At 31.2% G+C, this 27,555-nt stretch overlaps 1 protein-coding gene across 1 annotated transcript in view; it reads right to left on the bottom strand.

Moving 5' to 3' along the window:
* The window catches only part of LOC148951276 (uncharacterized), a 91,314-nt gene that overhangs the window by 34,461 nt on the left and 29,298 nt on the right, over positions 1-27,555 (bottom strand). Inside the window, exon 2 of the mRNA XM_089090212.1 lies at positions 25,727-25,902. Coding sequence (XP_088946338.1) covers positions 25,727-25,902 — 176 coding nt within the window. The remainder of the gene's footprint in view (positions 1-25,726; positions 25,903-27,555) is intronic.

The raw sequence follows: 27,555 nt of genomic DNA, 5'->3' as shown, positions 1-27,555 counted from the left end.
GTGAAGAAAAAGTCAAAGAATACAACTCCACATGCCGGTGATGGTCTCTTCTATGAAAACTGTATTCTAAACAACCTATTCAAACAAATTAATGTATTTATTAATGGAACATTGGTGAGCACTAGCAATAATTTATCAAACTATGCAAGCTACATACAATTTATGATGATGACGCCAAAGGCATACAAGGAGTTGAGAGGACAATCATTGGGTTTTGAATATTAATCAGGTGTTGATATTGACTGTGATTTGACTATAACTGTAACCCAAGAGTATAATCTGGTTGGAAATTTAAATAATGGGATATTCAATATCTCACAATGGTTACCCCCCAATTTCAAGATTAATATAAAGTTACAGATGGCCCCATCGAATTTCATTTTGAGAAAAACACTTCCTGCAGCACCCGATGCAAATGTCATTATCACATCGGCGATTCTCCATGTCCGAAAACAACAGGTTATGAGCTCTGTTGCATTGGCAGTGGAAAAGCTAAGAGCCAATGGCAACAACATCAAACTTCTTGTCCCCCATACAATCACCAATCAACGTCACATTGCCGCCGGTTCTCGTAGCTATAGCGATTCATCATTTATCAATGGAGAAATCCCATCAAAATTGGCTTTGGCCTTTGTGAAGGGTGGCAGTGCCGTTGGATCCGGGACTGAATCCCCCCATGATTTTAATTTTTCCGTCTATCTAGCCTTGTGTGCAAAGTGAATGGTATTCCACTGTACACTCTATCATTTGACAAACAATCCTATAGAACTCTGTACGAGTTGACCATGCAATCCCTAGATCATGACTCTCAACCATTTGAAAATGGAATAACCGATTCAATGTTTTCAAAAAATCATGGGGTTATTGTTTTGGACTTGTCAGGCACACAGGATATGAGTATAGTACGAACTGGGAATGTACGTTTAGAGTGTACATTTGCTAATGCTCTGACTGAGAGTATCACGCTAATATCACTGAGTCAATTTGAAACCTATTGGGAAATCACACCCGACGGCAGTGTTCTACTAGACCTCGCACCATGAACACAAACCAAATAATCAATATATTTAGTATGGATCCATAAATGTCCCAGTGCAAGTCCTATTGCCTACCTTCGGAATTTATTGAACAAATTCTAAGCGTTAACAATACCCTAATCATTTTTAATAGCAGTTCATCTACTTTGACGACCAGTCATTGGGTATTCATCTTTCAAAGTGCCAAGAATATTGAATGTTTTGATCCTCTTGGCTTATTGTATAAATTTTATCCTCCGTACATTAGCAACTTTATTGAAAGCGGTGGGAAAACCATTATTCAAAATCAACGAAGTGTACAGAAATTAACGACTAAGACATGTGGCTTTCATACACTACTCTTTTTTATGTTCAGATGTTGTGGCTATACCTACAAGCAATTTCTCAACATCTAACTTGATTTACCTCGATTGAACGACTTTCTAGTGGAGAATATACTTACAATTGTATTTAATATTAATTTTAGTGCCATAATAATAAAATGTTCTAAAGATGTATTTGAAATTGTTTATTAATAAAAATTTATATACATGATAAAACGACTTTTCTAATCTTTAGATTTCATCCACTACTAGGTATTTGTCGACAACAACTAGTGCAGGTAGATTATCTGAATTCACAGTGTACTGATCCTGATGTACTGCAATGTCAGGGTCACATTTTCTACAGTACAGTGTGACTTCACTCTTGTCATATCTCTTTGTAATGTCAATGATACTATTCTCATTCATTCTATAGAATTCACATGTTTCAATTTGCGTATTTGAAGCAATGTCATAAACAGTGTCCTCAAGTGTCGAATCACATTCCGTCACAGCCAAATAAAAATCAGTGGGCTTATAATCATAACATCCATTGTCTTCACAACAATGACGTAGAAACCATATTCTCTTGTTGTTCCAACAGTTGAATTGCTGACCTGGTTCCTCCTCCCAGAACAATCTAAAACCACGACGATACCAATCTCGTAGCAATAGACTAAAATCACTGTTAGGATTCTTTCTAATCATACCGGGATATACACTCTCCCACTGATTACATTTATCATAGTGAGAATTGTACCATAGGTGACCTCTACGATGAGAGTCACACACCTCTTCAAAACAGGAATTACAACCTTTAAATTATACAGCGTATCCTCTATGCAATTTACATGGGTTGCATAATCTACACTTTTCATAATACTCATCAATCATTGTGCAATCCTCACATGATGACCAGCTGCCCAGTGAGTACATACATAACGGACATGTATGGAACATTTTGTCATGTGTTGACACTCTCACTGCCACAATGAAACTGAGCTAGCAACATCATCAAAAATTATGTGATAGTCATAGCTTAGATTCATTGCTTAGAGTTTTAGTTAAAGTTATAGTTTAGTAAAGTTATAGTTAAGAGTCTAGAGTTTTACCTTAGAGTCATAGCTTAGAGTTTTAGCTATAGCTCTAGTTCAGTTTAGTAATAGTTAATAGTTTAGAATTTCATCTTGGAGTCTTATCTTATAGTTTGTGTTAGAGTTCTAGTATATTTCAGTTTATTCTTGTTTATATTCTAGTTTATTCTAGTTTATTCTTTATTCTAGTTTATATAGTTTATTCTGTTAGAGTTCTAGTTTAGTTTACTTCTAGTTAAGAGTTTAGAGTTTTAGCTTAGAGTCTTAGTTTATAGTTTTTGTTAGAGTTATAGTTTAGTTTAGCAATAGTTCAGAGTTTAGAGTTTTAGCTTAGAGTCCTAGCTTAGAGTTTTTGCTAGAGTTCTAGTTTAGTTTAGTTATAGTTAAGAGTTTGGTGTTTTACATTAGAGACTTAGTTTAGAGTTTTAGTTTAGTTTTGTTTTAGTTAAGAGTTTAGAGTTTTAGCTTTAGAGTCTTATCTTAGATTTTTTATTAGAGTTCTAGTTTAGTTTGGTTTTAGTTAAGAGTTTAGAATTTTTAGCTTAGAGTCTTAGTTTAGAGTTTTTTGTTGAAGTTCTAGTTTAGTTTAGAGTTTTAGATTATACTTAGAGTTTTAATTATAGTTCTAGTTTAGTTTAGTTTTAGTTAAGAGTTTAGAGTTTTAGCTTAGAGTCTTAGCTTAGACTTTTTGTTAGAGTTCTAGTTTGGTTTAGTTTTAGTTAAGAGTTTAGAGTTTTAGCTTAGAGTCTTAGCTTAGAGTTTTTGTTTGAGTTCTAGTTTATTTTATTTATTGTTAATAGTTTGGAGTTTTACCTTATAGTCTTAGATTAGAGTTTTATTTTAGTTTAGTTTTACTTAAGAGTTTGGAGTTTTAGCTTAGAGTCTAAGCTTAGAGTTTTCACTAGAGTTTTAATTTATTTTAGTTTTAGTTAAGATTCTGGTGTTTTACCTTAGAGACATAGCTTAGAGTTTTAGTTTAGTTTAGTTTTAGTTTAGTTTGGAGTTTTACCTTAGAGACTTAGCTTAGAGTTTTAGTTTAGTTTAGTTTTACTTAAGAGTTTAGAGTTTTAGCTTAGAGTCTCAGCTTAGAGTTTTTGTTAGAGTTCTAGTTTAGTTTAGTTATAGTTAAGAGTCTGGTGTTTTAACTTAGAGACATAGCTTAGAGTTTTATTTTATTTTAGTTTTAGTTAAGAGTTTAGAGTTTTAGCTTAGTCTTATCTTATAGTTTTTATTAGAGTTCTAGTTTAGTTTAGTTTTAGTTAATAGTTTAGAGTTTTTAGCTTAGAGTCTTAGTTTAGAGTTTTTTGTTGAAGTTCTAGTTTAGTTTAGAGTTTTAGCTTAGACTTAGAGTTTCAATTAGAGCTATAGTTTAGTTTAGTTTTAGTTAAGAGTTTAGAGTTTTTAGCTTAGAGTCTTTGCTTAGTTTTATTTAGAGTTCTATTTTAATTTAGTTTTAGCTAAGAGTTTAGAGTTTTAGCTTAGAGTCTTAGTTTAGAGTTTTTTTTAGAGTTAAAGTTTAGTTTAGTTACAGTTAAGAATTTAGATTTTTAGATTAGATTCATATATTAGAGTTTTACTTAAAGTTGTAGTTTGTTCAAGTTTTGGTTAAGAGTTTTGAGTTTTAGCTGAGTCTTAGCTTAGAGTTTTGTTAGATCTCTATTTTATTTTAGTTTTAGTTTATATTTTAGAGTTTTTAGCTTAGAGCATTAGCTTAGAGTTTATTTTGAACTTCTATTTTAGTTTAGTTATAGTTAATAGTTTGGTTTTTTACACTAGACTCTCAGGTTAGAGTGTTAGTTAAAGTTGAAGTTTAGTTTATTAATAGTAAAGAGTTTAGAGTTTTAGCTTAGAGTATTAGCTTAGAGTTTTTGTTAGAGATCTAGTTTAGTTTAGATATAGTTAAGCGTTTGGAGTTTTACCTTCGAGACTTAGCTTAGAGTTTTAGTTTAGTTTAGTTTTAGTTAAGAGTTTAGAGTTTTTAGCTTAGAGTCTTAGCATAGAGTTTTTGTTAGAGTTCTAGTCTAGTTTAGTTTTAGTTAAGAGTTTATAGTTTTACCATAGAGTAATAGCTTAGAGTTCTAGTTAGTGTTGAAGTTTAGTTTAGTTATAGTTAAGAATTTAGAGTTTTAGCTTAGAGTCATTGCTTAGAGTTTTACTTAAAGTTGCAGTTTAGTTAAGTTTTAGTTAAGTTTCGAGTTTTAGCTTAGAGTCTTACCATAGAGTTGTTGCTGGAGTTCTAGTGTAGTTTAGTTTTAGTTAAAAGTTTAGAGTTTTATAATATAGTCTTAGTTAAAGTTATAGTTTAGCAAAGTTATAGTTAAGAGTTTAGTGTCTTTATCTTAGAGTCTTAGATTAGAGTTTTAGTTAGAGTTCTAGTTAAGTTTAGTTTTAGTTAAGAGTTTAGAGTTTTAGCTTAGAGTCTTAGCTTATAGTTTGTGTTAGAGTTCTAGTTTAGTTTAGTTATAGTTAAGAGTCTCGAGTTTTTAACTTAGAGTCTTAGCTTAGAGTTTCTGTTAGAGTTCTAGTTTAGTTTACTTCTAGTTAAGAGTTTAGAGTTTTATATCTTAGTGTTTTTATTAGAGTTCTAGTTTAGTTTAGTTTTAGTTAAGAGTTTAGAGTTTTTAGCTTAGTGTCTTAGTTTAGAGTTTTTTGTTGCAGTTCTAGTTTAGTTTAGAGTTTTAGATTAGACTTTGAGTTTTAATTAGAGTTATAGTTTAGTTTAGTTTCAGTTTAGAGTTTATAGTTTTAGCTTAGAGTCTTAGCTTAGAGTTTTTGTTAGAGTCCTAGTTTGGTTTAGTTTTAGTTAAGAGTTTAGAGTTTTAGCTTCGAGTCTTAGCTTAGAGTTTTTGTTAGAGTTCTAGTTTAGTTTAGTTATAGTTAAGAGTTTGGAGTTTTACCTTAGAGACTTGGCTTAAGTGTTTTAGTCTAGTTTAGTTTTACTTAAGAGTTTATAGTTTTAGCTTAGAGTCTCAGCTTAGAGTTTTTGTTAGAGTTCTAGTTTAGTTTAGTTTTAGTTAAGAGTTTAGTGTTTTTAGCTTAGTCTTAGTTTAGAGTTTCTGTTGAAGTTCTAGTTTAGTTTAGTTTTAGTTTAGAGTTTTAGCTTAGAGATAGAGTTTTAATTAGAGTTCTAGTTTAGTTTAGTTTTAGTTCAGAGTTTAAAGTTTTTAGCTTAGAGTCTTTGCGTAGTTTTAATTAGAGTTCTACTTTAATTTAGTTTTAGCTAAGAGTTTAGAGTTTTACCATAGAGTCTTAGCTTAGAGTTTTAGTTACAGTTAAAGTTTAGTTTAGTTACAGTTAAGAATTTAGATCTTTAGCTTAGAGTCATAGCTTAGAGTTTTACTTAAAGTTATAGTTTGGTTAAGTTTTAGTTAAGAGTTTCGAGTTTTAGCTAAGTCTTAGCTTAGAGTTTTTGTTAGAGTTTTAGTTTAGTTTAGTTTTAGTTAAGAGTTTAGAGTTTTACCTTAGAGTCTTAGCTTAGAGTTTTTGTTAGAGTTCTAGTTTAGTTTAATTTTAGTTAAGAGTTTGATTTTTTAACATTGAGTTTCAGTTAGAGTTCTAGTTTAGTTTACTTTTATTTAAGAGTTTAGTGTTTTACCTTAGAGTCTTAGCTTAGAGTTTTAGTTAGAGTTCTAGTTTAGTTTAGTTTTAGTTAAGAGTTTAGAATTTTAGCTTAGAGTTTTAACTTAGAGTTTTTTTTAGAGTTCTAGTTTATTTTAGTTTTAGTTAAGAGTTTAGAGTTCTTAGCTTAGAGTCTTAGCTTAGAGTTTTTGTTGAAGTTCTAGTTTAATTTAGTTTTAGTTAAAAGTTTAGAGTTTTAGCTTAGAGTCTTAGCTTAGAGTTTTTGTTAAAGTTGAAGTTTATTTTAGTAATAGTTAAGAGTTTGGAGTTTTAGCTTAGAGTCTTAGCTTAGAGTTTTTGTTAGAGTTCTAGTTTAGTTAAGAGTTTGGTGTTTTACCTTCGAGACTTAGCTTAGAGTTTAAGTCTAGTTTAGTTTTAGTTAAGAGTTTAGAGTTTTTTAGCCTAGAGTCTTAGCTTAGAGTTTTTGTTAGAGTTCTAGTTTAGTTTAGTTTTAGTTAAGAGTTTGGTGTTTTACCTTAGAGTCATAGCTTAGAGTTTTAGCTTAGATTTATAGTTTAGTTTATTTTTATTTAATAATTTATAGTTTTTTAGCTTAGAGTCTTAGCTTAGAGTTTTGTTAGAGTTCTAGTTTAGTTTTGTTTTAGTTAAGAGTTTGGTGTTTTATCTTAGAGTCATAGCTTAGAGTTTTAGTTAGAGTTCTAGTTTAGTTTAGTTTTAGTTAAGAGTTTAGAATTTTAGCTTAGAGTATTAGCTTAGAGTTTTTGTTAGAGTTCTAGTTTAGTTTAGTTTTAGTTAAGAGTTTAGAGTTTTTAGCTTAGAGTCTTAGCTTAGAGTTTTTGTTTAAGCTCTAGTTTAGTTTAGTTTTAATTAAGAGTTTATAGTTTTAACTTAGAGTCCTATCTTAGAGTTTTTGTTAGAGTTTTAGTTTAGTTTAGTTTTAGTTAAGAGTTTAGAGTTTTATCTTAGAGTCTTAGTTTAGAGTTATAGTAAGAGATGAAGTTTAGTTTAGTTATAATTAAGAATTTAGAGTTTTTAGCTTAGAGTCATAGTTTATATTTTTTGTTAGAGTTCTAATTTAGCTTAGTTAAGAGTTTAGAGTTTTATCATATAGTCAAAGCTTATAGTTTTTATTGTAGTTTAATTTTAGTTTATTCATATTTTAGAATTTAGTCTTTTTAGCTTAGAGTCTTATCTTAGAGTTTTACTTAGAGCTCTAGTTTATTTTAGTTTTAGTTCATAGTTTATATTTTTATCATAGAGTCTTAGCTTAGAGTTTTTGTTCAAGTTCTAGTTTAGTTTAGTTAATAGTTTAGAGTTCTACCTTAGAGTCATAGCTTAGAGTTTTACGTAGAGTTGAAGTTTAGTTTAGTTATAGTTAAGGGTTTAGAGTTTTAGCTTGGAGTCTTAGCTTAGAGTTTTAATTAGAGTTCTAGCTTAGTTTAGTTTTAGTTAAGTGTTTTGTGTTTTATCTTAAAGTCTTAGCTTAGAGTTTTATTTAGAGTTTTAGTTTTGTTATGAATTTTCAGTTCTACCTTAAAGTTTTTGATTAGAGTTTTAGTTAGGGTTGAAGTTTCGTTTAGTTTAGTTATATTTAAGAGTTTATAGTTTTAGCTTAGAGTCTTAGCTTAGAGTCTTAGTTAGAGGTATTGTTTAGTTTAGTTATAGTTAAGAGTTATAGCTTAGAGGTTTAGCCTAGAATCTTAGCTTAGAGATTTAGTTAGAGTTGAAGTTTAGTCTAAACTAGCATAACCACAAAATTACACAATATTGCATAGAAATACCAAAACAATAGGTTAGATTAGGTTAGGATAGGTTAGAGCTTAGGTTTCTCCACGTTTAAGATAGGTTAGATTAGGTTAGCTTATAATGTGCGCTCATGATAAGCTAAGCTAATCTAACTGGTACAAAGTTGACATGGGGGGATTTTCCGGCGAGTATGGTTAGGTTAGATCAAGTTAGGTTAGGTTAAGTTAGGTTAGGTTTGGTTAGCCTACGTACGCGCGCGTACGTAGGCTAACCGAACCTAACCTAACCTGTGCCTGTGCCTATCATGTGCGCTCATGATAAGCTAACCTAATCTAACTGGTACAAAGTTGACATGGGGGGATTTTCCGGCGAGTATGGTTAGGTTAGGTTAGATCAAGTTAGGTTAGGTTAAGTTAGGTTAACCTACGTACGCGCGCGTACGTAGGCTAACCTAACCTAACTTAACCTAACCTAACCATACTCGCCGGAAAATCCCCCCATGTCAACTTTGTACCAGTTAGATTAGCTTAGCTTATCATGAGCGCACATTATAAGCTAACCTAATCTAACCTAACTTTAACGTGGAGAAACCTAAGCTCTAACCTAACCTAACCTAATCTAACCTATGGTTTTGGTATTTCTAAACAATATTGTGTAATTTTGTGGTTATGCTAGTTTAGACCAAACTTCAACTCTAACTAAATCTCTAAGCTATGATTCTAGGCTAAACCTCTAAGCTATAATTCTTAACTATAACTAAACTAAAAAATACCTCTAACTAAAACTATAAGCTAAGACTCTAATCTAAAACTATAAACTAATTGCTGTAACTAAACTAAATTAAACTTCAACCCTAACTAAAACTCTAATAAAAAACTTTAAGGTAGAACTCAAAACTCATAGCTAAAATTAAACTAAACTCAAACTATAAATAAAACTATAAGATAAGACTTTAAGGTAAAACACTAAACTCTTAACTAAAACTAAACTAAGCTAGAACTCTAATTAAAACTCTAAGCTAAGACTCCAAGCTAAAACTCTAAACTCTTAACTATAACTAAACTAAACTTCAACTTTACGTAAAACTCTAAACTATGAATATAAGTTAGAACTCTAAACTCTTAACTAAACTAAACTAGAACTTCAACTAAAACTCTAAGCTAAGACTCTAAGATAAAACTTCTAAACTCTTAACTAAAACTAACCTAAACTAGAACTCTACTTAAAACTCTAAGCTAAAAACTCTAAATTCTAAACTATGACTAAACTAAACTTCAACTTCAACAAAACTATAAGCTATGATTCTATGATAAAACTCTAAACTCTTAATTAAACTAAATTAGAACTCAAACAAAAACTCTAAACTATGACTCTAAGCTAAAAACTCTAAATTCTTAACTATAACTAAACTAAACTTCATCTCTAACTATAACTCTAAGCTAAGACTAAAAGCTAAAACTCAAAACTCTTAACTAAAACTAAACTAAACTAAAACTCTAACAAAAACTATAAGCTAGGACTCTAAGATAAAACTATAAACTCTTAACTAAAACTAAACTAAACTAGAGCTTCAACAAAAACTCTAAGCTAAGACTCTAAGCTAAAAACCCCAAACTCTTAACTAAAACTAAACTAAACTAGAACTCTAACAAAAACTCTAAACTAAGACTCTAATATAAAATTATAAACTCATAAATAAAACTAAACTAAACTAGAAATTTAAATTGAAGTCTATGCTATGCCCATAATGCTAATCTCTAAACTATTAAATACAATTAAGATAAGTTAGAACTATTCTCCAAATTCTAAGCTAAGGCTCAGCTAAAACTCTAAACTTAGAACTATATATAAACTAATAAAGAAATCTTAAAAAAAGTCTATGCTAAGAATCTAATTTAAAACAACAAACTCTTAACTAAAAATAAACTAAAATAGAACTCTAAAAAAAACTATAATCTAAGAATCTAATCTAAAAAACTCTAAACTATTAAATAAAAATAAAATAAACTATAACTATAATCTAAAACTTTAAGCTATGACTCTAAGGTAAAACACCAAACTCTTAACTAAAACTAAACTAAACTAGAACTCTAACAAAAACTCTAAGCTAAGACTCTAAGCTAAAAACTCTAAACTCTTAGCTAAAACTAAAACTCTAAGCTAAGTCTCGAAGTTAAAACTCCAAACGCTTAACTATATCTAAACTAAACTAGAACTCTAACAAAAACTCTAAGCTAAGACTCTAAGCTAAAACTCTAAACTCTTAACTAAAACTAAACTAAACTACAACTTCAACAAAAACTCTATGCTAAGACTCTAAGCTAAAAACTCTAAACTCTTATCTAAAACTAAACTAAACTAGAACTCTTAAATAAAACTCTAACTTATAACTCTAAGCTAAAACTCTAAGCTCTTAACTAAAACTAAACAAAACTAGAACTCTAACTAAAACACTATCATAATAATCTGAGGTAAAAAACTAAAATCTAACCTAAAAATAAAATAAAATAGAAATCTAACTGAAACTCAAAGGTAAAACATCAAATTCTTAACTAAAATTAAACTAAACTAGAACTCTAACAAAAACTCTAAGCTAAGACTCTAAGGTAAAACTCTAAACTCTTAACTAAAACTAAACTAAACTAGAACTCTAACAAAAACTCTAAGCTAAGACTTAGCTAAAACTCGAAACTCTTAACTAAAACTTAACCAAACTATAACTTTAAGTAAAACTCTAAGCTATGACTCTAAGCTAAAGATCTAAATTCTTAACTGTAACTAAACTAAACTTTAACTCTAACTAAAACTCTAAGCTAAGACTCTATGGTAAAACTCTAAACTCTTATCTAAAGCTAAATTAAAGTAGAACTCTAATTAAAACTAATCAAAGAATCTAAGCCAAAAACTCTAAACTCTTAACTAAAACTAAACTAAACTAGAACTCTAATTCAAACTCTATGTCTAAGCTAAAACTCTAAACTTAAACTAAGCTATACTAGAACTTCAACAAAAACTCTAAGCTAAGACTCTAAGCTAAAAACACTAAACTCTTAACTAAAATAAACTAGAACTCTAACAAAAAATCTAAGCTGAGACTCTAAGCTAAAACTCTAACCTCTTAAGTAAAACTAAACTAAACTAAAATACTTAAGCTAAGTCTCTAAGGTAAAACTCCAAACTCTTAACTATAACTAAACTAAACTAGAACTCTAACAAAAACTATAAGCTAAGACTATAAGATAAAACTCTAAACTCTTAACTAAAACTAAACTAAACTAGAACTCTAACAAAAACTCTAAGATAAGACTCTAAGCTAAAACTCTAAATTCTTAACTAAAACTAAACTAAACTAGAACTCTAATTAAAACTCAAATTCTAATCTAAAAATCTAAAATAAACTAGAAATTCAAACAAAAACTACAAACTAAGACACTAAGCTAAAAACTCTAAACTCTTAACTAAAACTAAACTAAACTATAACTCTAATAAAAACAATAAGATATAAAACTCTAAACTCTGAACTATAATTAAACTAAACTAGAATTCTAACAGAAACTCTAAGCTAAGATTCTAAGTTAAAACTCAAGACTCTTAACTATAACTAAACTAAACTAGAACTCTAACACAAACTATAAGCTAAGACTCTAAGCTAAAACTCTAAACTCTTAACTAAAACTAAACTTAACTAGAACTCTAACTAAAACTCTAAGCTAAGACTCTAAGCTAAAGACACTAAACTCTTAACTATAACTTTGCTAAACTATAACTTTAACTAAGACTCTAAGCTAAAACTCTAAACTCCTAACTAAAACTAAACTAAACTAGAACTCTAACAAAAACTCTATGGTAAGACTCTAAGCTAAAACTCGAAACTTAACTAAAACTTAACTAAACTACAACTTTAAGTAAAACTCTAAGCTATGACTCTAAGATAAAACTCTAAATTCTTAACTATAAATAAACTAAACTTCAACACTAACTAGAACTCTAAGCTATGACTCTATGGTAAAACTCTAAACTCATAATTAAAACTAAATTAGACTAGAACTCTCACAAAAACTCTAAGCTAAGACTCTAATCTAAGAAACTCGAAACTCTTAACTAAAACTAACCTAAACTAAAACTCTAAGCTAAGTCTCGAAGGTAAAACTCCAAACGCTTAACTATATCTAAACTAAACTAGAACTCTAACAAAAACTCTAAGCTAATATTCTAAGCTAAAACTCTAAACTCTTAACTAATACTAAGCTAAACTTCAACTCTAACAAAAACTCTAAGCTAAGACTCTAAGCTAAAACTCTAAACTATTAGCTAAAACTAAACTAAACTAGAACTTCAACAAAAACTCTAAGATAAGACTCTATGCTAAAAACACCAAACTATTAGATAAAACTAAAACAAAATAGAAATCTAACAAAAACTCTAATCTAAGACTCATTTAAAACTCAAAACTCTTAACCAAAACTTGAACAAACTATAACTTTAAGTAAAACTCTAAGCTATGACTCTAAGCTAAAAATCTAAATTCTTAACTGTAACTAAACTAAAATTTAACTCTAACAAAAACTCTAAACTAAGACTCTAAGCTAAAACTCTAAACTCTTAGCTGAAACTAAATTAAACTAGAACTCTAAATAAAACCAAGCAAAGACTCTAAGCTAAAAACTCTAAACTCTTAACTAAACTAAACTATAGCTCTAATTGAAACTCTAATTCTAAGCTAAAACTCTAAACTAAACTAGAACTTCAACAAAAAACTCTAAACTAAGACTCTAAGCTAAAAACTCTAAGCTCTTAACTAAAACTAAACTAAACTAGAACTCTAATAAAAACTCTAAGATAAGACTCTAAGCTAAAACTCTAAACTCTTAACTAAAACTAAACTAAACTAAAACTCTAAGCTATGTCTCTAAGGTAAAACACCAGACTCTTAACTATAACTAAACTAAACTAGAACTCTAACAAAAACTTTAAGCTGAGACTCTAAGCTAAAACTCTAAACTCTTAACTAAAACTAAACTAAACTAAAACTCTAAGCTAAGTCTCTAAGGTAAAACTCCAAACTCTTAACTATAACTAAACTAAACTAGAGCTCTAGCAAAAACTCTAAGCTAAGACTCTAAGCTAAAACTCTAAACTCTTAACTAAAACTAAAACTAAACCAAACTAGAACTCTAACAAAAACTCTAAGCTAAGACTCTAAGCTAAAACTCTAAACTCTTAACTAAAACTAAACTAAACTATAACTCTAATTAAAACTATAAGTCTAAGCTAAAACTCTAAACAAAACTAGAACTTCAACAAAAAAATCTAAACTAAGACTCTAAGCTAAAAAATCTAAACTCTTAACTAAAACTAAACTAAACTAGAACTCTAATAAAAACTCTAAGATAAGACTCTAAAGCTAAAACTCTAAACTCTTAACTAAAACTAAACTAAACTAAAACTCTAAACTAAGTCTCTAATGTAAAACAACAAACTCTTAACTATAACTAAACTAAACTAGAACTCTAACAAAAACTCTAAGCTAGGACTCTAAGCTAAAACTCTAAACTCTGAACTATAACTAAACTAAACTAGAACTCTAATAAAAACTATAAGCTAAGACTCTAAGCTAAAACTCTAAACTCTTAACTATAAGTAAACTAAACTAGAACTCTAACAGAAATTATAAGCTAAGACTCTAAGCTAAAAACTCGACTCTTAACTAAAACTAAAATAAACTAGAACTCTAACACAAACTATAAGCTAGGCTCTAAGCTCAAATTCTAAACTCTTAACTAAAACTAAACTGAACTTGAACTCTAGCTAAAACTCTAAGCTACGACTCTAAGGTAAAACTCTAAACTCTTAACTATAGCTTTACTAAACTATAACTTTAACTAAAACCCTAAGCAACGACTCTATGCTAAAACTCCAAATACTTAACTATAACTAGACTAAACTAGAACTCTAACTAAAACTCTAAGCTAAAACCCTAAGTTAAAACTCTAAACTCTTAACTAAAACTAAACTAGAACTCTAACAAAAACTCTAAGCTAAGACTCTAAGCTAAAACTCTAAGCTCCTAACTAATACTAAACTAAAGTAGAACTCTAACACAAACTATAAGCTAATACTCTAAGCTAAAACTCTAAACTCTTAACTAGAAGTAAACTAAACTAGAATTCTAACAGAAACTCTAAGCTAACACTCTAAGCTAAAAACTCGAGACTCTTAACTATAACTAAACTAGAACTCTAACACAAACTATAAGCTAAGACTCTAAGCTAAAACTCTAAACTCTTAACGAAATCTAAACTGAACCAGAACTCTAACTAAAACTTTAAGCTATGAATCTAAGGTAAAACTGTAAACTCTTAACTATAACTTTACTAAACTAGAACTTTAACTAAAACTCTAAGCTATGACTCTAAGCTAAAACTCTAAATTCTTATCTATAACTAAACTACACTAGAACTCTAACTAAAACTCTAATCTAAGATTCTAAGGTAAAACTCTAAACTCTTAACTAAAACTAAACTAGAACTCTAAAAAAAAACTCTAAGGTAAGACTCTAAGCTAAAACTCGAAACTCTTAACTAAAACTTAACTAAACTTCAACTAACTAGAACTCTAAGCTAAGACTCTATTGTAAAACTCTAAACTTAACTAAAACTAAACTAAACTAGAACTCTAACTAAAACTCTAAGCTAAGAATCTAAGCTAAAACTCTAAACTCTTAACTAAAACTAAACTAAACTAGAACTCTAACAAAAACTCTAAGCTAAGACTATAATATAAAAAACTCTAAACTCTTAGCTAAAACTAAACTAAACTAAAACTAAGCTAAGACTCTATGCTAAAACTCTAAACTCTTAACTATTACTAAACTAAACTTCAACTTTAACAAAAACTATAAGCTAAGACTCTAAGCTATTGGGCCGGGGGCTTCCTTCGGGGTCGGGGTAGGGGGATCGGGGCCCTTTGGGGTTGGGGTATAGGACCTCACAACACTGTTTAAATAGAACTTGTGTATTATAACGACCACACTCAAAACCTCTTCTAAAACATCTTCTAAAATCATCTTTTATAATGTCTCTAACTGTTTCGCCGAAATAATTCCCTAAAATGTTTAAAACGGTTTCGCCCAAATAATCCCCTAAAAGTAATTTTTGCGTGTTTCTATTTTTTTAGCTTTCCTGCACTGTCACATTTGAAATTTCTAGGAAACCCTTTTCCCGCGTTAATCTCTTCGTCTCATAAATGTTCCTAGCTACACTATTAAGGTTTCGTTAGAATATCAATTTATCTCTCCGACTTAAAGATCAGTGAAGCCGTATTTAAAAATAGAATTTCTATCTCTTTAGACTCCTGCATAATTCCAAGATAACAAGTGATGTCATTTCTAATTCTTGACACTAAAGATCAATGAAGCCCTATTTAAAAATAGAATATTAATTTTTCTCTCTGACCTAAAGAACGTTTATCCCTCAGACCTAAGATCAGAGAAGCCATACTTGCTTCTTTATTCCCCTTTTCGTAAATCAATAATTCCCCTAGCGATTATGTAAATCAAGTTCTCAGGTTAGGTTAGCCTAAAGATCAAAGAAGCCATGTTTGTTTCTTAATTCCCCCTTCGTGAACCAATAATTCCCCCACCGATTATGTAAATCAAGTTCTCTGCTTAGGTTAGCCTAAAGATCAAAGAAGCCATGTTTGTTTCTTAATTCCCCTTCGTGAATCAATAATTTCCCCGCCGATTATGTAAATCAATTTCTCAGGTTAGGTTAGCCAAACAACAATGAATCCATGTTTGTTTTTTAATTCCCCTTTTGTGAATCAATACATTCCCTAGCGATTATGTAAATCAATTTCTCAGGTTAGGATAACCAAACAACAAAGAAGCCATGTTTGTTTCTTAATTTCCCCTTCGTGAATCAATACATTCCCCTAGCGATTATGTAAATCAAGTTCTCAGAAATCCATCTCCCCTAGGGACTCTATGCCAAACAACAAAGAAGCCATGTTTGTTTCTTAATTCCCCTTTCGTTAATCAATACATTCTCCCCCACCGATTATGTAAATCAAGTTCTCGGTAATTCACTTCCCCCTCGAGTACTAGATCAATACATTGTTCCCGTTAGAATTCAATGCGCATGTGCAACCTTCGTCCCGGAGTTATTACACATAGAAACAACAAATAAATTGACCTTGACATTCGCTGAGAGCGTGCACTTACAACAACAACAACAACATCGACCTTGACATTCGCTGAGAGCGTGCACTTACAACATCAACAACAACATCGACACCTTTGGAAATTTAGGTCATTGACCCCATTAACCACGTGTTCTCCCTAGGGAGGCTATGCCCATATATGGTGTTAAAAAAAGTTGTAGGTGGCAGCAGGGGTGAGTGATGGGAGTATAAGATAGCCTTCTACTATTATTAAACACATAAAATGTTGTAAATGGAGTACAAGAAAAGAAAGAAAAATAATCACAAAATATCCAAAGAAAACTCAACTACAGAAAAACAAGATTAAGAACATTACAACGACAAAAAAAAATGACAAATTCAAGTTATTGCGACGTATAACGAAGAGTGTCTTGGTTCAAATGCTTTTGCAAATCGAGCACGGCGATTCAGTACAGCTATACTATACTTCAGGGATATTTTCGAATTCCTCAACCATATTGGAAGACGAAGCAGATACTTGCCATATCTATAGAAAGTAGACTGAACACTGCGGCGATCAGAAGGAGTAAATGTTTTCCAAAACGGATATAGGGCTAGCACATGTGGCAAAACAAAAGGGTTATACACCCTTGTGAGTAGACAACGGTTAAAGTGGCACTTCATTGAAACGAGAATTCCATAAGCTCTGCGTGTCTTTACAGCGAACAACGAAGCAAGGCAATCGCGAGTTTTTCTTAAGATCGCTACATGTTGGAAGGTCGAGGTACATAACCTTAGAGGAAGACTTAATCGTATAAGTTCCGAAAATAACATAAACTGGTACACTATCTTAAACGCGGCTATTACATACGAGAACTTCACTCTTCTGGGGATTAAAAGAAAAACCTATGTTACCGTACTCCTTAGTAGTAATCAACCTTATACTTTGCGTGCACCCCTGTACCAGACAGGTTTCTGGTGGGTATAGTCTGGTTTGATGGGTATAGTCTGGCATGGTTTGGTTCAAAGAGAGTGAGTATCCTCTCACATGGCCTTATACTTCTACGACTTTATGTTCCTTTCTATGTTATTCTGGACCTTGTATACACCTTTTCAAAGAGAGCAAGTATAACTTGATAAGTAATTGGGATTTTAATAAAAGGAATAGTTTTCTCTACAATTCATATTAGTAAGAGAATTGAATTCAAAGAGAATAGTTTATTTGGGAGGATACTAGTTGAAAAAAATGAGTAATGCATTTACACTATTAGAGATTTATGATGGAGCCGACAACAGAAGCGATGATACAAGAGTGCCCAATCTGTCAGTGGAAATAACTGCTTGTTGTAGACTGTGCCTTGAATTAGACACTATATATGCTTGATATGTGATATCACTAAGCAAATTTAAGCAGGAGGAGAAGCTAAGTTTTGCTGGAAAAGTGAATATTCTCCATATAAATAAACTTCGGTCAGCATTAGATGTCCTATCGAAATATATTGATGAGAACAAAATGCATCAGTGATTATTATTATTGTAATTATGTTCTATAAAATTGTTTCTAAATCAATGATATTTTTTTCTTTCTATAGTAGACTAGCGTATATTTTTTTAGAGTAGAAAAAAATTCTGGTTAGTCCGAAGTTGGTTGTGAGAGAGTTAGGACTCTAAAAAAATGGATAGATTCGAGAAAGAGCGAATCATGAGGAATCTAGTTCTTATGGAAAAACGTTTGATTCTAGATGACAATTTTCTAGAGTTGTCTATTCAAAGGAAGATATTTTCTCGGGGAATGCTTGTCGATATAATGAAAACTGATTCTCCATCATTAGACTATTGTATGAAACTTCTTCATTGTGATTCAAATGCATTTACACAATTTATTGATATATTGGTCACGAAAAGGCAAAATAATATTGTGGATATGCTTTTAAACATTAGTTTAGAAATTTAGGACTTTTTTCATGAGAAAGATGGTGCTCAAGGATGATTTACTCCTCTCTCTCTCTCTCTATCTCAGGTTATTTTTGATGAGTTAAACTAAACTAGAACTCTAATTAAAACTCTAAGTCTAAGCTAAAACTATAAACTAAAATATAAATTCAACAAAAAAATATAAAATAAGAATATAATATAAAAATTATAAACTATTAAATAAAACTAAACTAAACTAGAAATATAATAAATCCTCTAATATAAGATTCTAAGCTAAATCTCTAAAATATTAAATAAAACTAAAATGAAATCGAACTCTAAGATCAATATCTAAGGTAAAACACTAAACACTTAACTAAAACTAAAATTAAATATAACTCTAAAAAAAACTCTAAGATAAGAATCTAATATAAAACTATCCACTAAGAAATATTAATAAACTACACTAGAAATCTAACACAAATGATAAGCTAAGACTCTAAGATAAAACTCTAAACTCTTACCTAGAAGAAAACTAAACTATAAAGCTAATAGAAGCTATAAGTTAAGGCTCTAAGATAAAAACTCGAGACTCTTAACTAAAACTAAAATAAACTAGAACTCTAACACAAACTATAAGCTAAGACTCTAAGCTAAAATTCTAAACTCTTAACTAAAACTAAACTGAACTAGAACTCTAGCTAAAACTCTAAGCTACGACTCTAAGGTAAAACTCTAGAATCTTAACTATAACTTTACTAACTATAACTTTAACTAAAACCCTAAGCTATGACTCTATGCTAAAACTCTAAATACTTAGCTATAATTAAACTACACTAGAACTCTAATTAAAAGTCTAAGATAAGACCCTAAGGTAAAACCCTAAACTCTTAACTAAAACTGAACTAGAACTCTAACAAAAACCCCAAGCTAATAATCTAAGCTAAAACTCTAAGCTCCTAACTATTACTAAACTAAACTAGAACTCTAACACAAACTATAATCTAAGACTCTAATCTAAAACTCTAAAATCTTAACTATAAGTAAACTTAACTAGAACTCTAACAGAAACTCTAAGCTAAAAACTCTAGACTCTTAACTATAACTAAACTAAACTAGAACTCTAACACAAACTATAAGCCAAGACCCTAAGCTAAAACTCTAAACTCTTAACTAAAACTAAACTGAACTAGAACTCTAACTAAAACTCTAAGCTATGACTCTAAGGTAAAACTCTAAACTCTTAACTATAACTTTACTAAACTAGAACTATAACTAAAACTCTAAGCTATGAATCTAATCTAAAACTATAAATTCTTAGATATAACTAAACTAAACTAGAACTCTAAATAAAACTCTAAGCAAAGATCCTAATGTAAAACTCTAAACTCTTAACTGAAACTAAAATAAACAAGAAATCTAACAAAAACTCTATGCTAAGACACTAATCTACAAATCTAAATTCTTAATTAAAACTTAACGAAACTTCAACTCTAACTAGAACTCTAAGCTAAGACTCTATTTTAAAACTATAAACTCTTAACTAAAACTAAACTAAACTAGAACTCTAACAAAAACTATAAGCTAAGACTCTAAGCTAAAAATCTAAACTCTTAATTAAAACTAAAATAAACTATAACTATAACAAAAACTCTAAGCTAAGACTCTAAGCTAAAAAAACTCTAAACTCTTAACTAAACTAAACTAAAACTCTAAGCTAAGACTCTATGCTAAAACTCTTAACTATTACGAAACCGAACTTCAACTTTAACAAAAACTCTAAGCTAAGACTCTAAGCTATTGGGCCGGGGGCTTCCTTCGGGGTCGGGGTAGGGGGATCGGGGCCCTTTGGGGTTGGGGTATAGGACCTCAAAACACTGTTTAAATAGAACTTTTGTATTATAACGACCACACTCAAAACCTCTTTTAAAACATCTTCTAAAATTATCTTTTATAATGTCTCTAACTGTTTTGCCGAAATAATTCCCTAAAATGTTTAAAACGGTTTCGCCCAAATAATCCCCTAAAAGTAATTTCTGCGTGTTCCTATTGTTTTAGCATCCCTGCGCTGTCACATTTGAAATTTCTAGGAAACCCTTTTCCCGCGTTAATCTCTTCATCTCATAAATGTTCCTAGCTACACTGTTAAGGTTTCGTTAGAATATCAATTTATCTCTCCGACTTAAAGATCAGTGAAGCCGTATTTAAAAATAGAATTTCTATCTCTTTAGACTCCCGCATAATTCCAAGATAACAAGTGATGTCATTTCTAATTCCTGAAACTAAAGATCAATGAAGTCCTATTTAAAAATAGAATATTAATTTTTCTCTCTGACCTAAAGAACGTTTATCCCTCAGACCTAAGATCAAAGAAGCCATACTTGCTTCTTTATTCCCCTTTTCGTAAATCAATAATTCCCCTAGCGATTATGTAAATCAAGTTCTCAGGTTAGGTTAGCCTAAAGATCAAAGAAGCCATGTTTGTTTCTTAATTCCCCCTTCGTGAACCAATAATTCCCCCGCCGATTATGTAAATAAAGTTCTCAGGTTAGGTTAGCCTAAAGATCAAAGAAGCCATGTTTGTTTCTTAATTCCCCTTAGTGAATCAATTATTTCCCCGCCGATTATGTAAATAAATTTCTCAGGTTAGGTTAGCCAAACAACAATGAAGCCATGTTTGTTTCTTAATTCCCCTTTCGTGAATCAATACATTCCCCTAGCGATTATGTAAATCAATTTCTCAGGTTAGGCTAACCAAACAACAAAGAAGCCTTGTTTGTTTCTTAATTTCCCCTTCGTGAATCAATACATTCCCCTAGCGATTATGTAAATCAAGTTCTCAGAAATCCATCTCCCCTAGGGACTCTATGCCAAACAACAAAGAAGCCATGTTTGTTTCTTAATTCCCCTTTCGTAAATCAATACATTCTCCCCCACCGATTATGTAAATCAAGTTCTCGGAAATTCACTTCCCCCTCGAGTACTAGATCAATACATTGTTCCCGTTAGAATTCAATGCACATGTGCAACCTTCGTCCCGGAGTTATTACACATAGAAACAACAAATAAATTGACCTTGACATTCGCTGAGAGCGTGCACTTACAACAACAACAACAACATCGACCTTGACATTCGCTGAGAGCGTGCACTTACAACAACAACAACAACATCGACACCTTTGGAAATTTAGGTCATTGACCCCATTAACCACGTGTTCTCCCTAGGGAGGCTATGCCCATATATGGTGTTAAAAAAAGTTGTAGGTGGCAGCAGGGGTGAGTGATGGGAGTATAAGATAGCCTTCTACTAATAATGGGTAATAAAATAGAAATAATAATAATTGCTGTTTTTTTCTATCTGTGAACAATGAAGAATTCATAGGATCTTTGTCTCTGGGGCTACCTTGCCTTCTCGGCTCCTCCGAATCGATTGTTGAAGTCTGTTAAGACTAACTTTATGTCAGATAGTGTACTTTGAGCTTTGTGAGATTAAATAAAAAAACAGGTTTTTTTTAACTGAAAGTAAGGAACGACGTTAAAACTTAAAACGAGGAGAAATTATTCCCTATATGAAAGGGGTTGTCCCCTCCTCAACGCCTCGCTCTTTACGATAAAGTTTTTTATTTCTTAAAAAAAATAGAGTTGTGAGAAAGTCAAACTTTAGCGCAAAGAACGAGGCGTTGAGGAGGGGACAGTCCCTTTCATATGCGGAATAATTTCTGTTCGTTTTAAGTTTTAACGTCGTTCCTTACTTTCATTTAAAAAAAACCTGTTTTTTTTTTTTAATTTTTGAATGTTTTTGAATTAATACCGGTTGGGATTTTGGCTCACCGTACATGAATAATTAAAAAAAAATTTGCATATTAATGTTAATCTTATTTTGTTAAATGGCTTTCTCGAAACTTTTTTAATTTTATTTACGAACGTTTTTATTAGTAATATATATACGTAACTTGCAAATTAACTAGCGTAACGAACTTGTATATTCATAGATTTTTAACACATATAATAGAGGGTTCGCCTCCTAGTCAACACCTTGCTCTTTATGCTAGAGTTCGAAATTTGTTACAATTCTGTAAAAATGACCCACTAATCACAAAGGCCGTTAATTATAATAAATGGCTCTTATGAAAGTACTAAAAAATCTTTGGCTTAAAGAGCGAGTTATTGACTAGGGGGTGAACCTAATCAAATACGTAATATTTTCTGTTCGTTTTAAGTTTTGATGTTGCTCCTTACTTTCAGTTGAAATTTTTTTTTTCTTTTAAATTTAATTTCTGATTTTTTTTTCTTTAATAATGCTGGGAAATCCGGCGCCCCCCTTCATAGCAATGTTCCTTCCCCCATGAAAACTTCCGTCATGGAAATATCCTCCCATATCACCCCCGGCCCCTCCCCCCCTACCAGAATAAATCCCCCCTGAAAACGTCTGTATACTTCCCAATAACCAATACTATATGTTAACATTGGGTAAAGTTCATAACTGTCAGCCCTCCCCCCGGGGACTTCGGTGGATTAAGTCATCCTGAAAGACATACTTATCATATGTTCAACCTTGCTGAACAAAATGGCTATCTCAAAATTTTGATCGGATGACTTTGGGGAAAAATGAGCGTGGAAGGGGGCCTAGTTGCCCTCCATTTTTTTGGTCATTTAAAAAGGGCACTGGAACTTTTATTTTCCGTTCGAATGAGCCCTTCCACGATATTCTAGGACAACTGGGTCGATACGATCACCCCTGGAAAAAAAAAATAAACACGCATCCGTGATCTTTCTTCTGGCAAAAAATACCAAATTCCACATTTTTGCAGATAGGAGCTTGAAACCTCTAAAGTAGGGTTCTCTGATACGCTGAATCTGATGGTGTGATTTTCATTAAGGTTCTATAACTTTTAGGGGGTCTTTCCCCCTTTTTCCAAAATCAGCTAAATTTTCTCAGGCGCTTAACTTTTGATGGGTAAAACTAAACTTGATGAAACTTATATATTTGAAATCAGCATAAAATTCTGATTCTTTTGATGTATCTATTGGTATCAAAATTTCGTTTTTTAGAGTTTCGGTTACTATTGAGCCGGGTCGCAAGTGGGGGATGAGGTTATGGGTTCAGTTTCACTCTAAGATCGATTGAGATTAGAGGGTAAATCGGTAATCATCTGAATATTCATTCAATTCAGACGAAAAATGAGAAATCTAATATTTCATGGATAATGACTCAAGGGCTCCAAAACTTGTTGAATTTTATTGCATAATTTCCATTGAGATCGTATCACTTTGTGGGAGAATTTATTCCTGTTTCTAAAATTCTGCAAACTTTTCATGTGCCAATCAAACAGTTCGTGGTAAAGAACTGTAAGTAAGGAGCGATGTGGCTCAAAAGTAACCGAAATTCTAAGACGAGTCTATATAAAAGAATCAAAAGAATTAAATTTTGATGCTTATTCAAAATATGTAAAATTCAGCAAATTTAATGGCACCCATCAAAAGCTAGGAGTCTGATGAAATCGCAAATTTTTTTAAAAGGGAAATACCCCCCCCCCCAAAAAAAAAACAAACAAAAAAACAATAAACAATCTTAATGAAAATCACACCATCAAATTCAGCGTACTAGAGAATCATACTGTAGAGTTTTCAAGCTCCTGTGTCCAAATATGTGAAATTTTGTATTTTTTGCCAGAAGAAAGATCACGTATGCGTGTTTATTTGTTTTGTTTTTTTGTTTGTCTGTTTTTCCCAGGAGTGATCGTATTGAACCAATGATCTTAGAAGATCGGGAGAGGGTTCATTTGATCGGAAATCAAAGGTTCTAGTGTCCTTTTTAAGTAACCAAAATTATTGGAGGGCAGCTAGCCCCACGCTCATATTCCCCCCCAAAGTCACCCTTTAAAAATTTTGAGATACTGATTTTTTCAGTATTGTCTAAAAGTCTAATAGTTATGTCTTTGAGGATGTCTTAATCTCCCACAGTCCCCGGGGGAAGTGCTGCAAGTTATGAGCTTTGCCCATTGCATTGTATAATATTGGTTATTTGGAACTATATAGACGTTTTCAGGGGGTATTTGTCTGGTGAAGGGGGGAAGGTTACATGGAAGGATGGTTACACGGAGAAATTTTTCATGGGGGAAGGGAACTTTCTATAAAGGGTGGGGCGGATTTCCCAGCATTATTTAAAAAAAGATTAGAAAAAAAAAGAAGTTTTTCATCTGAAAGTAAGGAGCAACATTAAAACTTAAAACGAACAGAATCGGTATATGATGGGGGTCACCCACTCCTTAATACCTCGCTCTTTACGCTGAAAGCTTATTTTGAACTTTTAAAAGAGCTTATTATTTTAATTAAACGGCCTTTAGTAGTCCAGTAGGTTTTACTGGTCTGTTATTTATTATTTGGTGCAACAAAGTTTCCCATGTTGCCTACAAACAGTAGGCCTATATTCATTAGTGACGTTGCAATTGCATTCAAGTTTGTTCTGCCTTATCTTTCAATGAGATCAAACACTAGATCTGGGATTTTCCATAGAGGGGGAGTGCCGAATAACTGGAACAAAAATCAAACTTAGGTTATTATAAGGTTATTATTAGTTAAAAAGAAGTAAAATTAATATACAAATTCGTATTAATTATTCATGTACGGTGAGCAATCTTCAACACCTACATTAATTCAAAAACGTTCAAAAATTACATAAAAAAAGTTTTTTTTTTAACTGAAAGTAAGGAGCGACATTATAACTTAAAACGAACAGAAATTATTCCGTATATGAAAGGGACTGTCCTCTCCTCAACGCCCCGCTCTTTACGCTAAAGTTTTTTATTGTTTTAATCAGTAGAGTTGTGAGGAAAAGTCAAACAGATGAAATTTGCGCTTGGAATTGAAAATAATATTTAAGTATAATAATCTGACTATTTTACAAATTGTCAGCTATGTTTTTTTTTTACCAAACAGTTCACAATGGTCGGCAAACTTATTAGCCAAAGAGCCAAATATGAACATTTACAACAATTTTTAGAGAATTTGGAGCCAAATCTGCTTGTTTAGTAAACTTTTTTTTTGTCACTAAATAAGTAATGCACTAAATAAAACTATATTTTATACATATTAAATATTTGTTAATGCAAACAATATGCTTGCATCTCCTTGTAAATTTTGAGTCAGTCAGGTCTGTATGTTGTTGTTTTTAATTTTTGGAAAACACCCCCGAAACTTTAAATGATATTGATGAAAATTACACCACAAACTCAGAACATCAAAGAACCTTATTGAAGAGGTTTCAAGCCCTTGTCCATATAAATGTGAAATGTTGTGTTTTTTTGTTGTTGTTTTTTTCAAGAAGGGTGATCGGGGATGCTTGTTCTATTATTTCTGTGCTTGTTTGTTAGCTGTTGTTGTTTTTTTCAAGCGTGATTGTATCGAACAGACGGTCCTATAACATAGTGAAAACGCCCATTAGAAAGTAAATGGCCCATACAATAAAATTAACACAAAAAAACCTTACAATTTGTCTTTCTCAAAACTACATCATAACCTCACTTTTCTGTCTCGGGCGCTCTTTAGGATCGTATTGGGGCCATCTCATTGGCAGGTTGGTGGTTAACCTTCCTAAATAGTGTTCTGTCGGCTGATGGTTTCAGAAGACATAACAGGTCACTGATGAATTTATCGCATCATTTCTTCCTAGTTCTTTCACGATGGTGTCTACCGTGGACACTTCCTCCAAAGCCACAATTTGGCAGGTACTATTTCTCCATCATGCAAACATCCAAGTGATTTTAGACGGCAACATTATAATCTACTCTGTTACTAATTGAAGGGATATCTTAAAAGATAAATGCGACATAAGGAACGCATCCTCGTCTATATCCAAAAGGGTCTAAAAAAGTAATATAGAAAAAACCTTTACCAGTTGAGCATCGGAAATCTTTAGAACTAGTCTGTGTTGACGAATCCCGGATATCTGTTTGGGTGCCACAGGAACATTTGGTGCATATGGAATTGGTAATTTCTTTTTGTATGCTCTCAAATCTCCCGATTGGCAAGAAGTTATTTTCCGTAGGTACAACTAACTGGGGAGATGCCCTGAAATTTGCAATGCCACCTAAATATTTGTTGTTAAAATGTAAATCCCATTTACAACAGATGGTTCAAAATGATAACAATAATAATAATAATAAAGAAATAGACACTCTGACAATTTTCAGTCCATAAAACATCTTTTGTCACTTAAAATCTCCGTGCATTTAATAAACATTTCGCAAAAAGCTTATCCTTACTGAAAAAGAAATAATTTATTTAGTTTTCGTTTAGGCTATTGGGATATTTGTTTTAGCTCCTAATTTTAGAACCTTTTCGGAAATACCGGTTAATAATATTTACTATTTAATATATATAAATATAAATAAATATATATACATATATATATATATATATATATATATATATATATATATATATATATATATATATATATATATATATATATATATATATATATATATATATATATATATATATATATATATATATATATATATATATATAATGCAATATTTGTATATGTTTGTTTGTATGTAAGTAGTAATCAAGGTTATACTTTGCCTAGACTATGTTCCATCCTGTGTTATTTGCGGTCTTTACGTTCCCTCGCACCTTTCCATGGTTGATTACCAGACTAATTAATGCTATTGATGTCAATTGCATATGGAATTATACAATATATATATATATATATATATATATATATATATATATATATATATATATATATATATATATATATATATATATATATATATATATATATATATATATATATATATATATATATATATATATATATATATATATATATATATATATATATATATATATATATATATATATATATATATATATATATATATATATATATATATATATATATATAAGCAATATTTGTATATGTTTGTTTGTATGTAAGTAGTAATCAAGGTTATGTTTTGCCTAGACTATGTTCCATCCTGTGTTATTTGCGGTCTTTACGTTCCCTGGCACCTTTCCATGGTTGATTACCAGACTAATTAATGCTATTGATGTCAATTGCATATGGAATTATACAAAACCTACCAGACAAGTTTCCGGGCCAACCAGACATGTTTCTAGGCCAACCAGACAGGTTTCTGGTGGGTATAGAATTTGAGAGTCGATAAAGTGAAATTATGTCACTATTCTAGTTTTTCTAAACCGTTGTTGCCTATAACTTAATAAAGGGTTAAGGTGATTAGCGATTACGAGCGAGGATAGTACGAATTGCTTGTGAAAAACCCGGATGAATTAGTTGAAAATAAAGTTTTAACAAGAAATGTCTGAAAAGTAACGATAGAATGACATTGTGACTTGACCTAGCTTTACCTCTCCGATGTGGTCTGTATAATACACAAGTAACGTTTGAATAGTATTGTCAATTTAAAATAGGATCTACCATTCCCTTCGTCCCTCCATTTCGGAGGGCAGGGGAGGGTAGGAGAGGGGGAGGAGGAGTCAATTTTGGAGGTAAAACCAAAAAATACTCAGAATCGAAAATAAATGAGATCTGCCTCAAGGGGAAAGCTCATAAGTCCTTCGTTCCCCCATTTCTGAGGGCAGGGGAGGAGGAGGGCGAGTCAATGTTAGAGTCAAAACCAAAAATACTCATACTCGAAAAAAAAAACGAGATCTGCATCAAGGGGAAGGCTCAGTGACCCTTCATTCCCA

The sequence above is a fragment of the Artemia sp. Qi Xiang Cuo genome, chromosome 6 (genome assembly GCF_049724085.1).
Source record: "Artemia sp. Qi Xiang Cuo chromosome 6, ASM4972408v1, whole genome shotgun sequence".
NCBI lineage: Eukaryota > Metazoa > Arthropoda > Branchiopoda > Anostraca > Artemiidae > Artemia > Artemia sp. Qi Xiang Cuo.
The sequence above is the reverse complement of the archived record's forward strand: the minus strand, read 5'-3'. Positions and strand labels throughout refer to the sequence as shown.